This window comes from Macrosteles quadrilineatus, unplaced genomic scaffold, assembly GCF_028750875.1.
Source record: "Macrosteles quadrilineatus isolate MER2022 unplaced genomic scaffold, UCM_ALF_1.0 Scaffold_5__1_contigs__length_97177068, whole genome shotgun sequence".
Lineage (NCBI taxonomy): Eukaryota > Metazoa > Arthropoda > Insecta > Hemiptera > Cicadellidae > Macrosteles > Macrosteles quadrilineatus.
Genome location: NW_026542598.1, coordinates 42,230,680 through 42,244,355, shown reverse-complemented (window position 1 = coordinate 42,244,355; position 13,676 = coordinate 42,230,680). Strand labels below are relative to the sequence as shown.

At 35.2% G+C, this 13,676-nt stretch overlaps 1 protein-coding gene across 1 annotated transcript in view; it reads left to right on the top strand.

The window, feature by feature from the left end:
* Nucleotides 1-1,767: 1,767 nt before the first annotated feature.
* The window catches only part of LOC128995843 (leucine-rich repeat-containing protein 1), a 41,061-nt gene continuing 29,152 nt past the window's right edge, over nt 1,768-13,676 (top strand). Inside the window, exons 1-2 of the mRNA XM_054420864.1 lie at nt 1,768-1,882; nt 12,898-13,314. Of these exons, the coding sequence (XP_054276839.1) occupies nt 12,983-13,314 (332 nt within the window). The 5' untranslated portion in view covers nt 1,768-1,882; nt 12,898-12,982. The remainder of the gene's footprint in view (nt 1,883-12,897; nt 13,315-13,676) is intronic.

Genomic DNA, 13,676 nt, shown 5'->3' with positions numbered 1-13,676 from the left:
CTGTTGAGTGACCCCTCATTTTGAAGGGTTTGTTAAAAGAAAAACAATGATGCAAACCCGAGGTAGATATTTTCCCCTAGCCTAAATGGCGGGTATTCCAAAATTTATTTTTTAGCGAATAAGTTAAATAGTACTGTATGGGTCTAAAATGAATGTGATCTGTCTGTATGTGTGTGATTTTCTTTTCTCGTTCTTTTTTAATTTTTATTCGTCACAGGAGAGAAGTTTCCTTCAATTTATCTGTTACAGGAGCGGACGTTTAAGGGATTTATCTTTTTCAGGAGGGGAGTTATTTTTTTATTGCTATGTATGTCTTGATTGGTAGGTATTTATAGTATAAGACCGGAGTTTACACGCATTTTTTCGTTACGGGTGCAGATTTATTTATAATCACCCTGATACAGGATGGATGTTTTCTCTGATTACTCTGACACAGGGTCAGAGTTTTCTCTGATTAATACGGTACATCATCGGGGGTTTCTCTGATTAATCTGGCAGAGCATCGGATTTTTCTTTGATTAATATTTAATCTGTTAGAGCATAAGAGGTTTCTTTGATTAATCTGGTAGACCATCGGAGTTTATTTTAATAATCTATTACAGCATCGGATTTTTCTTTGATTAATCTGGTACAACATAAGGAGTTTTCTCTGATTAATCTGGTACAGCATAAGGAGTTTTCTCTGATTAATCTGGTAGACCATTAGAGTTTTCTTTCATTAATCTGGTAGACCAGTAGAGTTTTCTTTAATTAATCTGGTACAGCATATGAGTTTTCTCTGATTAATCTGGTAGACCATAAGAGTTTTCTTTCATTAATCTGGTACATCATCGGAGTTTTCTTTCATTAATCAGGTACAGCATATGAGTTTTCTCTGATTAATCTGGTAAATCATCGGAGTTTTCTTTCATTAATCTGGTAGAGCATCGGAGTTTTCTTTCATTAATCTGGTACAGCATCGGAGTTTTCTCTGATTAATGTGGTACAGCATGAGGTGTTTTCTCTGATTAATCTGGTAGAGCATAAGAGTTAGTTTTCTTTCATTGATCTGGTACATCATCGGAGTTTTCTTTCATTAATCTAGTACAGCATATGAGTTTTCTCTGATTAATCTGGTAAAGCATATGAGTTTTCTCTGATTAATCTGGTAGAGCATAAGAGTTACTTTTCTTTCATTAATCTGGTACAGCACATGAGTTTTCTCTGATTAATCTGGTACAGCATATGCGTTTTCTCTGATTAATCTGGTAGAGCATAAGAGTTACTTTTCTTTCATTAATCTGGTACATCATCGGAGTTTTCTTTCATTAATCTGGTACAGTATATGAGTTTTCTCTGATTAATCTGGTACAATATCAGAGTTTTCTCTGATTAATCTGGTACAACATCGGAGTTTTCTCCGATTCTTCTGGTACAACATCGGAGTTTTCTCTGATTCTTCTGGTACAACATCGGAGTTTTCTCTGATTCTTCTGGTACAACATCGGAGTTTTCTCTGATTCTTCTGGTACAACATCAGAGTTTTCTCTGATTAATCTGGTACAACATCGGAGTTTTCTCTGATTCTTCTGGGGCAGGAGCTAAGGCCGGAGACTGTAATTGATCCCAGCATGAGCGTCCACATAGGTGAAGTAAATAAGGCATGTTCCAATATTGTTTCTGACCGTTGTGTATTCGCACGATGGCCGTCGATGATCCGGGGGCAAAGTTTGTGTCTTATCAGAGAGAAAAACACTTGTTATCACTACACAGACGTATCTCCGTCCCTATGTCTAGACTGAGGTTCTCTGTGCTTGGTGTGTCGTTTTGCAATTAATTGTTTAAAAGGTTTCACGCGTAAAAAGTGTGGTCATGTAAACTGTTTTCAAACAAACCATTTAGTGTAAGTAGTGTTACGAATTGTCTTTTACATGTCTTTGTTCCTAATCCTTGTGAATGCTTAGTTTGTGATAATGTCCGTGAAAGCAAACGATAATGTAAATTCTTTAAATTTAGTTTTATTTTTTCACCCAATTTTTGAAATAAAATGTACAACTTTGAGAGCATAGCGTTATTATGTTCACACAAAGTTCTGTACTATGTTTTTTTAGGTTTATAATTGCAAAGGATAACTATTTTGATTTTAGGTTATAGACTTTTCCTATGCCAAGTTGTTTGACTACACTATGTACGTTTCTATGGAGTTATTGAAACTCCTCCCGTTTTTAAGTAACTAACTATTAATCTACATTTACCTACCTGCAGTGTTTTTTCTCTTGGAGGAGAACAAGAATATAAATAAATTACATCCAATGTATCATTACATCATTGCAGTATCAATTAATTATATTACGTAGCTTTATAGTATTTTCATGACTGATTTGTCAAACTTTCACAAATCCATCAAAGTTTCCATTAGTAAGGCCCCTATTACACGAGGTAGCCTGGCGACGTCGCCAGCGGCAGTAGCTGGCGACGCACTGGCCACCAAACCTATAACCAGTTGAGTAGCCAGTTGAGTAGCCAGAATTTTACCGCCGTGGCGCCGTTGTTGTGAGTGCTTGTCTTGCACTTGTACTTGTTATGAGCGGTGTTTACAGTGAATAATGAGTGATTATAAGTATCTTCTCCTTCTGTTACTTCTGAAGAAAAGGAGGCAAAAAGGAAGAGAAAAATGTACGTTCATCCAATGCTTAGTGCAAGAGAATCAAAAGGGTTATATTACACCCTTTTTGATGAGCTCTGTGCGGACAATAAAAAATACCCCCGCCGCAGCAAACCTGCCGACTAAGCGAATTTCCATTTGTCTGAATTGATTTTCAGTTAAATATATTTTAATAACATTAGGATTAACGAGTACCTAGGTTTGCTGCTACAAGGAAACTAATAAAGTGTGTTTTTGAGTAAAATATTGATAGCTTAGTACAAAATAAATAAATTTGCCAAGTTTTATCAAAATATATCCATAAACAAGCAAACTACAACATTTGACAATTTCTCCATAAGAATAACATGGGAATTTTAAATTTACAATTTTTTTAATTTTCTCCGTTACTAATAATCAAACAAATATACTTTTATATACTAAATTATTTGTTTTTTTAAGCTCTTTAAAAAGGTCTAAAGATAAATCGGGATATTTTGTGTTTTGAGGGTCAAAAGTGAGAAAAACCAATTTTTACCCCATAAAACCCCCCGTAAAGCCCCGTTCCCATGGTCCGATCGTGCTGGTTCGCGAACTCATTCAAGTTTATCCTGCTTTACACCTTTAAACCAAATTTCATCAAAATCGGACAAAAATTACTCAAGTTATCGCGTTCACGGACGTATATATATATATATATATATATATAAGTCTATATATATATACATATATAAAAATTTGAACGAATGGTGTTTTTGGCCTCTGGGGACATCAAAATGAAAAAGTAAATCGGTCCCGGGTCTAGGTCTTACCGTGCCACCTACGGTAATAGCTACTTCCCTATAGGGAAATTCGCTAAAAATGTTTCAATTATTTTCGTATGTCACAATCCAGTTTCTTCGAGTCATAAAGGATGATATAGACATTTTATCAACTGAAGTGAACAATTCACACACTTACAACACAACAGAACGCAACACAACAGTGTGCAAGTACCCCCGTGATATGAACTAACCGAGTGGCGACGTGATACTGGCGACCTAACTTAGTGTAATAAGCTCCATATGCTACAACGCAGCGTCGCCAATATGGGTAGCCAGTGGCTACCACAGTGGCGACGGGGCTCGGTAGCCAGTCGGTCGCCGAAGTGTGGCTGCGTCGCTGGCTACCCTCGTGTAATAACATCCATAAGAATCAATGCCCCATGACAAGCTGAGTAGCCAGTTTGGTCGCTGGCGACGTCGCTACCGAGCCCCGTCGCCACTGTGGTAGCCACTGGCTACCCATATTGGCGACGCTGCGTTGTAGCATATGGAGCTTATTACACTAGGTCGCCAGAATCACGTCGCCACTCGGTTAGTTCATATCACGGGGGTACTTGCACACTGTTGTGTTGCGTTCTGTTGTGTTGTGAGTGTGTGAATTGTTCACTTCAGTTGATAAAATGTCTATATCAACCTTTATGACTCGAAGAAACTGGATTGTGACATACGAAAATAATTGAAACATTTTTTATTGTCCGCACAGAGCTCATAAAAAAGGGTGTAATATAACCCTTTTGATTCTCTTGCACTAAGCATTGGATGAACGTACATTTTTCTCTTCCTTTGCCTCCTTTTCTTCAGAAGTAACAGAAGGAGAAGATACTTATAATCACTCATTATTCACTGTAAACACTGCTCATAACAAGTACAAGTGCAAGACAAGCACTCACAACAACGGTGCCACGGCGGTAAAATTCTGGCTACTCAACTGGCTACTCAACTGGTTATAGGTTTGGTGGCCAGTGCGTCGCCAGCTACTGCCGCTGGCGACGTCGCCAGGCTACCTCGTGTAATAGGGGCCTAAGTACAACGGTCAAATAACTCTGATGATCTTCTAAAGGTTTATAAAATATGATATTGAAGCTGTTGGCTGTTGTAAATGTTATGTTTCGACATTAATTCATCATAGTTTGTAATAAATTAAGTGTTTTTGTTTTCCTTAAAATCGTATGTCGGAAATGACGAGTTTTGCGTGTTACTTTATTGGCAGGCCTATACCACATACGAAATTATTTCATGTTAATGTATTTTTTAGTAAATTAGATGTTTTGAGCATTCATTGTCGTATGTAAGAATTGAAGTGTTTTCACGTTTACCTCAATGCCGACAATTTCCTAATGGTTTACGCATTCTTCCATATTACAAATGAGGGATTATAGTATCCCTTATAGTTTTTATATATTTACCATAGTGATGGGTGTTTAGGTCTTCCTTAAACAATTTAACGAATTGTGATGACCAGAGTTCGTATCTCTTGTTATCATTTATCTGATTCTTCTATCATCGGCGCCACGGTGTCGCTCAAATGTATATTTTGGCGTCTGTCGCGGAGTGCGGCGTCGAGGAAACACGGATCATCTCCAATTGTATAATGAGAACAATTAAGCCCACTCCAGTATCCAGCGATGGATATCTGTAATGGAACTGGACCCAGGAAAGTCTGTGTTGATAGAACGGGATTCGAACCAAACTTTTAATACGTGTACCTGGTAGGTGGTTGCTATGGAAACGATTGTCTGTTTGCGTTGTACGAACCTAATTGCCACAGCAACGAATTGGATTGCCGATAATATACAGGTATTTAAAAAAACTCATAGCGGACCAATCTAGGTGTGTCAATATAGTCTGTATGGCGGAACCTGTCTTCTGACCCATTTATTTTGGGGCCAGAGCCTTAAACTTGACTAGTCACCAGGTAGACCTGGTCAGGAGATAGGTTCCATTATACAGACATATGAGGATCTCCAGCTCATTCATGAGAAAATTAGAAGCTAGGTTCTTGATCATTTGAATTTTAATGGTAAAAATAAACAGCTGGCCTTAGTGACAAAGCTGGATCATCTGTCTTGTATTCATAATCAGCTGAAAATACGTACCATAGTGTCCACTTGTCTTTAAAGATTGATTTGGTCGATTAACTGATAGATAGATTGAATTATTGACTGAAAGTTGAGTCTGAAAATATTATTGTGAAGCAGATACATAATTTCACTTCTCAAACCTATAACTAGTTAAAAATTTATGTAGGCTAAAGAAAACACAATTTACTATTAAGAAACATAACGGTACAAATAGCTGATCCATAGAATCTACAAGAGTCACCATAGAGAACCGTGTTTAATGCGTGGATTTAGATGAAAAACTAATGTAAAGTTTCGTTCTTAACAACACATTTCAAACTCGGAAAAATTGAATAATGTAGGTACAATGATACAGGTTATGTTACAGCAATGAAGATAACCAATGCAATTTCTAACTAGTAGTTTAGTGAAAACGATATATATTTTTTCAATATATTTTCATGCAGGATTAACCTAAATCGTGAAATAACTGTTTAAATCAACTTTATATGATAAAATGTTGCCCCCCTGAAGTCTGTTTGGTCCTAGAAACCAAATAGCTTCGATTTTATGATGTTTCAACATTGTTGATGTGACAAACTCGTAACTGGCGCCAAAAGAATTATTTTCGAAGAGTTGGGTCAAGGAACGGCGCCGGAGTGGACGGTTCACTTCCATGCGATGACCTACGGCTTAACACATAATTAATTTGTATCTCGTCTCAATACATTGTTAAAATCTCAACAGAATTATTCAGGCTGTTGATTACATAACTGAAATATTTCCTTGACACAGCTGTAGTATCGTCCAAGTCTTTAAAGTGATCAATACTCAAAGCTCAAAGCGTTTCGAATATTAGCATTGGCTTATCATTTAAATTTTCTTGGTGACGCGACTCATAAAAAGTTTGATAAGGTGAGTTGTGAATACTGACCTCTAAAAATCCACTGACGCGCGGTTTCAGGAACTGTTGATTTATAGATTTTTTAGTAATTTGCTGAAGAGAGGAAGTGGTTTTTGAAACTTCGTAAGAATATTTCAAGGTTTTCCAAAAAGTAAGATCTTGAGCATTAGGTCATCGGAGTGAATTTCAAAATATTACGTTCTTTGAAAATAGTTCCTGCTAGCAAAGTTTCCTAAGAACTGGTTCTTCCCTGTAAATTCTTTGAGTAACGAAATTTTGTACAATTCTCTCCTACATTTAAATTAAGTACATCTTATACGTGCCATTAGTTTAGAGCTCGAAGAAGTTCCGAATCCCAAAAATCCCCCGAAAATCTTAGAGGCTTAATTAACGCATAGTTTTTTAGAAGGTAAAATTTCTATTTGATCTTAATATTATATTTGAGTTTTATTGTAAAATAGATTCAGCAGAAGATTCCGGTAGAAAAATTGTTGAATTTGAACTAAACTTCACTTAGTAGGAAGTTGGCTTCGAAACATAACTGAAGCGTAGTGCTAATACTTTACTCAATCTTATGCCATTTCTGGCGATTTTACCTTGAAATAAAAATTAATAGATATCATAGTAATCATATAAGAGGTCACCGGTTAGATCCCGAGAAAAACTTTGTAACTTTTTGATGGTTCGATACTTGGCCCAGCTGTTCCTAATCATTGGGCTTTAAATAAACTAGCTGTTACCCACGGGCTTCACCCCGTTTGACATCATAAGTATTAATAAAACTATTGATTGGTTAAGTTAACCTGAAATAAACAAAATACAGTAAAAGAAACAAATAATCACACCTGATTTTAATAAGGTAATAAATTGAAAGAATAACAAACAAATAAGTACAGCTGAAGTATTTTTAACATTAGGTATATGAAAAGTTCCCTTTAGAAAGGAATTACGACCTTAAAGGGCAATTTGTGAAATAATGGATAATTTTGCGCAAGGTTTCTCGTCATGACGAACAATTTTAGTATATGGTTTATGGTGGTGTGACTTGTAGTTTTCTCAAAAGTTCATGGGTACTTTTGGCTTTATACAGGGTGTTGAAAATGTCTGGAACCAACATTATATCTGGTGAGTGGTTAAGGAAAAACAACTGATATTTTGTGTACGGATATACTATGGTTTTACCTATCTTTTGGTGCCTTATGAAATTTTTTACCACTTATAGGGAACGTCCTGTGGAGGATGCAGTAAAAAGTTTTAATGGAAGCCTATGGTAAATGATACATCATTTTAAAGGCCATTTTTTTCTGAGTAAGGAGCCGCAAGTTTCATCTCAAAAGGACCACCCTAGCAAAAATGGCGACTGTTTGAAATTTAAAAACCCACTCATAGGGAACGTCCTGTGGAGGATGCAGTAAAAGGTTTTAATGGAAGCCTATGGTAAATGATACATCATTTTAAAGGCCATTTTTTTCTGAGTAAGGAGCCGCAAGTTTCATCTCAAAAGGACCACCCTAGCGAAAATGGCGACTGTTTTAAGTTTTTGAAAATAATTGAAAGCTTAATTGGTATTTATGTTAAAAATAAGTTTAGTAAAACAACACAAACAATTTAGTTAAATGTTTTTTTTAGTCACTTTTCAGTTCACCACGTTATAAACTACTGTACTTCGTAACTGGCTTGTAATAGCATTTAAAGGAAACAAATACGGACCATTTAAATAGCAATGTTTTTAAATTTCAAACAGTCGCCATTTTTGCTAGGGTGGTCCTTTTGAGATGAAACTTGTGGCTCCTTACTCAGAAATAAATGCCCTTTAAAATGATGTATCATTTACCATATGCTTCCATTAAAACTTTTTACTAGGACGTTCCCTATAAGTGGTAAAAAATTGCATAAGGCACCAACAGATAGGTAAAACCATAGTATATCCGTACACAAAATATCAGTTGTTTTTCTTTAACCACTCACCAGATATAATGTTGGTTCCAGACATTTTCAACACCCTGTATATAGATGATCCTGACTAATGAAACAGCTGATCTTAGTCACTAATAACAAAGCTATACAGATCATCTCACAACATTCTTCACTCATGGGTTGAAATACGCACATAGGTGGCATCCCCATCTCATGAATTGATAACATTCATAATACGCTCTAACAATAACCATCCAAAAATTGAAAGATTACGGAAAAAGTACAAAATATTAATTAATTACTGCATAAATATTTTTGTATAGGTTGTGGCGTTATACACTGAACGCTAAGCGTAGAGATAATCGTTTTGGCTTTAATACTCTGTGATGTTGCACAATTTACTCATTTTTAATATAGACAATTTTCTCTTGAAAACTGTTTAAACACAGCACTAAATTTTAACCTTTTCAAGATTTCTACGTAATCACGCACACCGGACATGATAAGTTTATGAACGAAGCCAATGGAGCGTATATTGTCTGGTTGCCAATGAACGGATCAATAGGTCTCAATATGAGAAATTTAAACTACCCACTCAGGTTAGCAATTGACTGTGCTGACGTCACTGGTTGATTAGAAGAATGTGAGTCTTGTTGCCTACGCTATCTGCAAGGTAATAAGGTAGAATGTTGTTGGTGAGGGAAAAATACAGAGGTTGAAAGATCCCATGAGCTTGGGTTATATTTTGGAGTTTAGTTTGGACGCTGTGAGAAATGTTTTGCTCAAGATCGTGGTTCAAAATCAGTATCCAAACATGTAAAATGCAAAGCTATCACTGACTCACTGACTGACTCATCATTAATTCTCCTACATTTACATAGCAGGCTGAAATTTGACACACTGATTCTTCAGGCATTAAATAGGAAATGTTGGAGAGACTATTAAGGTATTTGGAAAAAAGTGACAATTACGTGATCAAACTCATGCTAGGTTATGACCCTTACTTTACTTTTATCAGCCATCAAAGTAGCAGCTTGATCGGCAAGGTGATGGCGACACCATCCGGATTAATTACGAGAACAAAATGCTATTCTCGAAAAGAAAACAAATATGACTCCTGTGTCATATTGTAAAAACAAATACAATTAAGATAACGAAGAAGAATTGTGTGAGGCATTGTATTGACCTTTTATTGTTTCGATGTATTGTATCGACTACTTTGCTTTCTATCACGCTACATACTTACACAAAATATACAAATAACTCGACAAAGTTCCTCCGTTATTATCACAATTTGTGACTCGTTTGTCTAAAATATCAAACATTTGTTACATACGTTATCGTGATGTTTTGATTGTTTAATCTGTTAGTGTTACCAAGGAGTGTGGTGACGAGGCAAGACAGTTGAGTGTTTAATTGACTAAATGACCGCCTAGGTCATGTCCTCATGTCTTTCCTGTTTTGTGGAAGGAGCAAAATTCATCTGACATTGGGTCGGACAGAAAGTAGAAAAATAACACCTACCCAGTGAATAAAAATAAATAAGAAGGTGCAGGCAAACAGTAATGCATACCTATCTCATAAAAATAAAATAAAAAAACAATTAAATCACTTAGGTAATCGATGAAATTTTTAAGTTGTTTTATTGTAGGGCACTGTTTTCAGTATATTTTCTTCAATGGACCATTTAAGTTTTAGAATAAAATAGCAACAGTTCTGGCTACTGTTAGTTACTTCTGAAATAATCTACCCAGTCTTGGAATTTAAATAACAATTCAAAACTTCAATTAAACAATCATATAACATTTATATATGGCAGAGTACATCGTCCTAAAACTGCCTCAGTCCGGTGGGGTTTCGGCTCTCTGGCCAGAAACAAACTAGCTGTAGTACAGTAGGTATAAAATCATGATTAAAATTGTTTAACAAAGCAAACGTTGCAAAAATTAGTACCCCCAAAAGTTTATCCAAAAAATACAATTATCTACTTGTTCTGATTATAGACAAATATTTTGAGGCCTAATTTTGGAAAATGTTAAGCAGTTTAGAAATTCACCACAATAATTTAAAAGCGTGCACATTGTAATTTCCTACTTTGCAACTAAAATAAAATAAAAAAAAGCCTAACAACAGCATTCTTGTTCATTAAACATGTTTTTTGAAGTATGAAATACTGTATGAAGTGTATTTAGAAAAGATAATACGGCAATTGTTAAATGGTAAATATGAGCCTTAATACAAACATGGATTAGTGTGTTTACTTTGTCTGCCACGATGGAAAAATGTCAGACTCTTAAAACTAGTGTAACCTAGACAAATCTTTGGTTTCTACAGTTGCTTTGTGTTTCATATACAGGGTGTCCCGGAACGTTCTACCAATATTTTAGGGCATTGTTCCTGGATAAGAAAATTATTTAAATATCATATTTAAATTGTCCTGAAGTCCCTAGTTACTCACACAGCTGCCTTTTTCTTTTATTCCCTTATTATTTTTTTTTTCTAAAAAGTAGTTAAACATACGGAATTGAAACTTTGCACAACCATTTGTGATTACTAGGCAAAGCTACAAATAGATTATGACAATTTTCCAAATTCATAAAAAAATAGCGACAGTTTACAATTTTGTTTGTTAAATTACTCAGAAACCACTGATTTTACAACAGTTTTACAAGAATTAATTTTTTTTAGCAATTTGCAATTAAATTGCCTTCAAAATGTTATCCTTCTAAATTTTTGTAAAATCAACGGTTTTTAGGTTATTTATGAAACAAAATTGTAAATGGCCACCATTTTTGTTTTTTGAATTTGAGAAATTTTCATAATATTCTTTGTATCTTTGTCTAGTTGTCAAAAATATTTGTGAAAAAATTCAATTTCGTATGTTTAACCACTTTTCAAAAAAAAATTATAAGTGAAAAAACCAAAATGGTGGCTGTGTGAGTAACTAAGAACTTCAGGACAATTTAAATATGATATTTAAATAAGTTTCTTATCCAGGAACAATGCCCTATTGGTAGAGAGTTCCTGTATAGGGGGCATCCTGTATAGGCCTATCAGCTATCATGCATTTATTTGTTCATTATCATAATAATATTCATAATATAATAAATAAATAATATTATTCGTAATATTAAAATCTAAACCAGAGGTTTGGGAGGTTTGGAGTAAGCTTACCTGAGCCTATCTTCATGGTAGATAATTCAATAAATGTTTTATATGCATTTTATGCTGTTTATAATTATTTTGTTAACATCTATTGCATTATTTCAATCATTATTTAATTTAGTAGCTAGTATTTTATCGTTGTGTTTCCTGGTATTCCTATTTATAAAAATGTTTCTGTCAATAGGGCCTATGTATGTATAATTAAATCAACCTCAGTGAAAAAACGTTTAAATCTAACACTACTGTGAAATAAAGCAGAAAAGTAACAACAATGTTTGCTATAGGCGAGCATGGAACGTGAAACACCATGTATATTTCAATGTACAACACTAATCGTACGCGTTTTAGAGCTAATTCACGTACAGTATTTGAACTGTTCTAACAATGTTTGAGAGACTATAGAATTTCAGGGTTCGTCACCAGAAGATTAAACAAAATAAGCTAAACCCTCCTCTAGTTTGGGTTTATACTTTCAAACTTCTGGTTTGAAAGCATGATTAATAATAGCTATACTAAAATGAGCCCAAATATCTAATTTAAATTATTTATGGATAGATTGTCTTGGCTTTTGTATTAGAAGCTTTAATTCTCTTAGTATTTTTTCATTTCTTAAAATTTTCAAATAAGTTGAGTAATGTAAATAGCTGTACAATAGTTCAGAAAAATTAGCAATGCCTAGCATTTCTCAACATAACCTAGTCTTAACAGAATTTCTTTAAATTTTCAGAACAACCTAACTTAACTAAAACGGTCCAAAAATTTGAGATACTCCGATTTTGCTAACCCAACAAATAAATAAACCGGTCGCAGCAAACCTGCAGACTAAGCGAATTTCCATTTGCCTGATTAGATTTACACTAAAATGTCTCCTTAAAAATATTACATTTATTCCCTATTTTACTAGAATTAGTTTAACGAGTACTTAGGTTTGCTGCAACAAAGAGGGTAAAAGTGTTTTTTTTAATCGTTTATAAATATATACAAGCATAAATATTCATAAACAAGTAAACTACAACAGTTTACTTAATCTCTATAAGGATAATATGGGAATTATAAATTAAAAACTTTTGTAATTTTCCCCGTAACCATTAGGCGCAAAATAATTTTATTTCGCGTTTCTAGGTGAAAACGTACTCCTGGAAAAGTATGTGTACGGGTCTGCCTCCCTCTGTATGTGTGCGTGTTCCTTTTAGAACTTTGACGACGTTTTCGAAGCGACAGTTTTTAATGCTCTTGTACAATCTGGAGATGAGGATTTAGTCCTCGAAACGCGTTCTCCATAAGGATAACTCTGGAAGTACTCAGGTCATTTTATAACTTATGGATGAACTACTGTAAAATTATGTCCCTATAATTTACGTGCCAATGCAGTAGTCGCTTACATTGTATTGTTTTCGCTACCAGGAAGCTGCGTGGCGCTGGCTGGTGGAGAGGGGTGGCCATCACTGACTATCTGCAGTGCGAGTGTGGTGCGCGACAGTGACACATCATGAAGTACTTGTGGACCTTCGCTCTACTTCACGTGCTGGCAGTTCTGACCGCAGGACTCACCGTGGGCTCTTCCCTTCACTGTGCCGTCCGTCGGGAGATCTCCCCATGTACCTGCAAGCACCACGAGGAGCGGCCAGGCAGCATACAGGTGACCTGCGAGAGGATGACCAGCTTCATGCAGGTCGTGACGGCGCTCAAGGATAGGTTCGAGGAGGATGTGACCATCTCGCTGACGATATCCTACTCGCAACTGGAGGATTTGCCTCTACTCAGCTTCCTCAAGCTGGGCCTCAACGTGGAGACGTTGAAACTCAACCATGACGACCTTAGGTGAGTACTGAGTTACGTTATTAAATCTGATTCTAACAATTGTATGAACAAATACCCATAGAAAACCCGCAGACTAAGCAAATTTCTATAGATTTTGATTTTTATTAAAAATATTTTTTTATTGGGTTTAACCTAGGTTTTCTGCTACAGGGAGTTACTAGTATGTTTTTTGTAAAATATTAATAGATTAGTAAAAAATAAATTTGTCAAATTTGATCACAAAATAGCCATAAACAAGCAAACCACAACAGTTTACCTTCCATAAAAATAAAATGGGAATTTTCATTAGTTTAAATTTTCTCCGTAAATAACCGTACAAAAACAACTTAAAAATACTAAATTACTTGTTTTTTAAGCTGAAA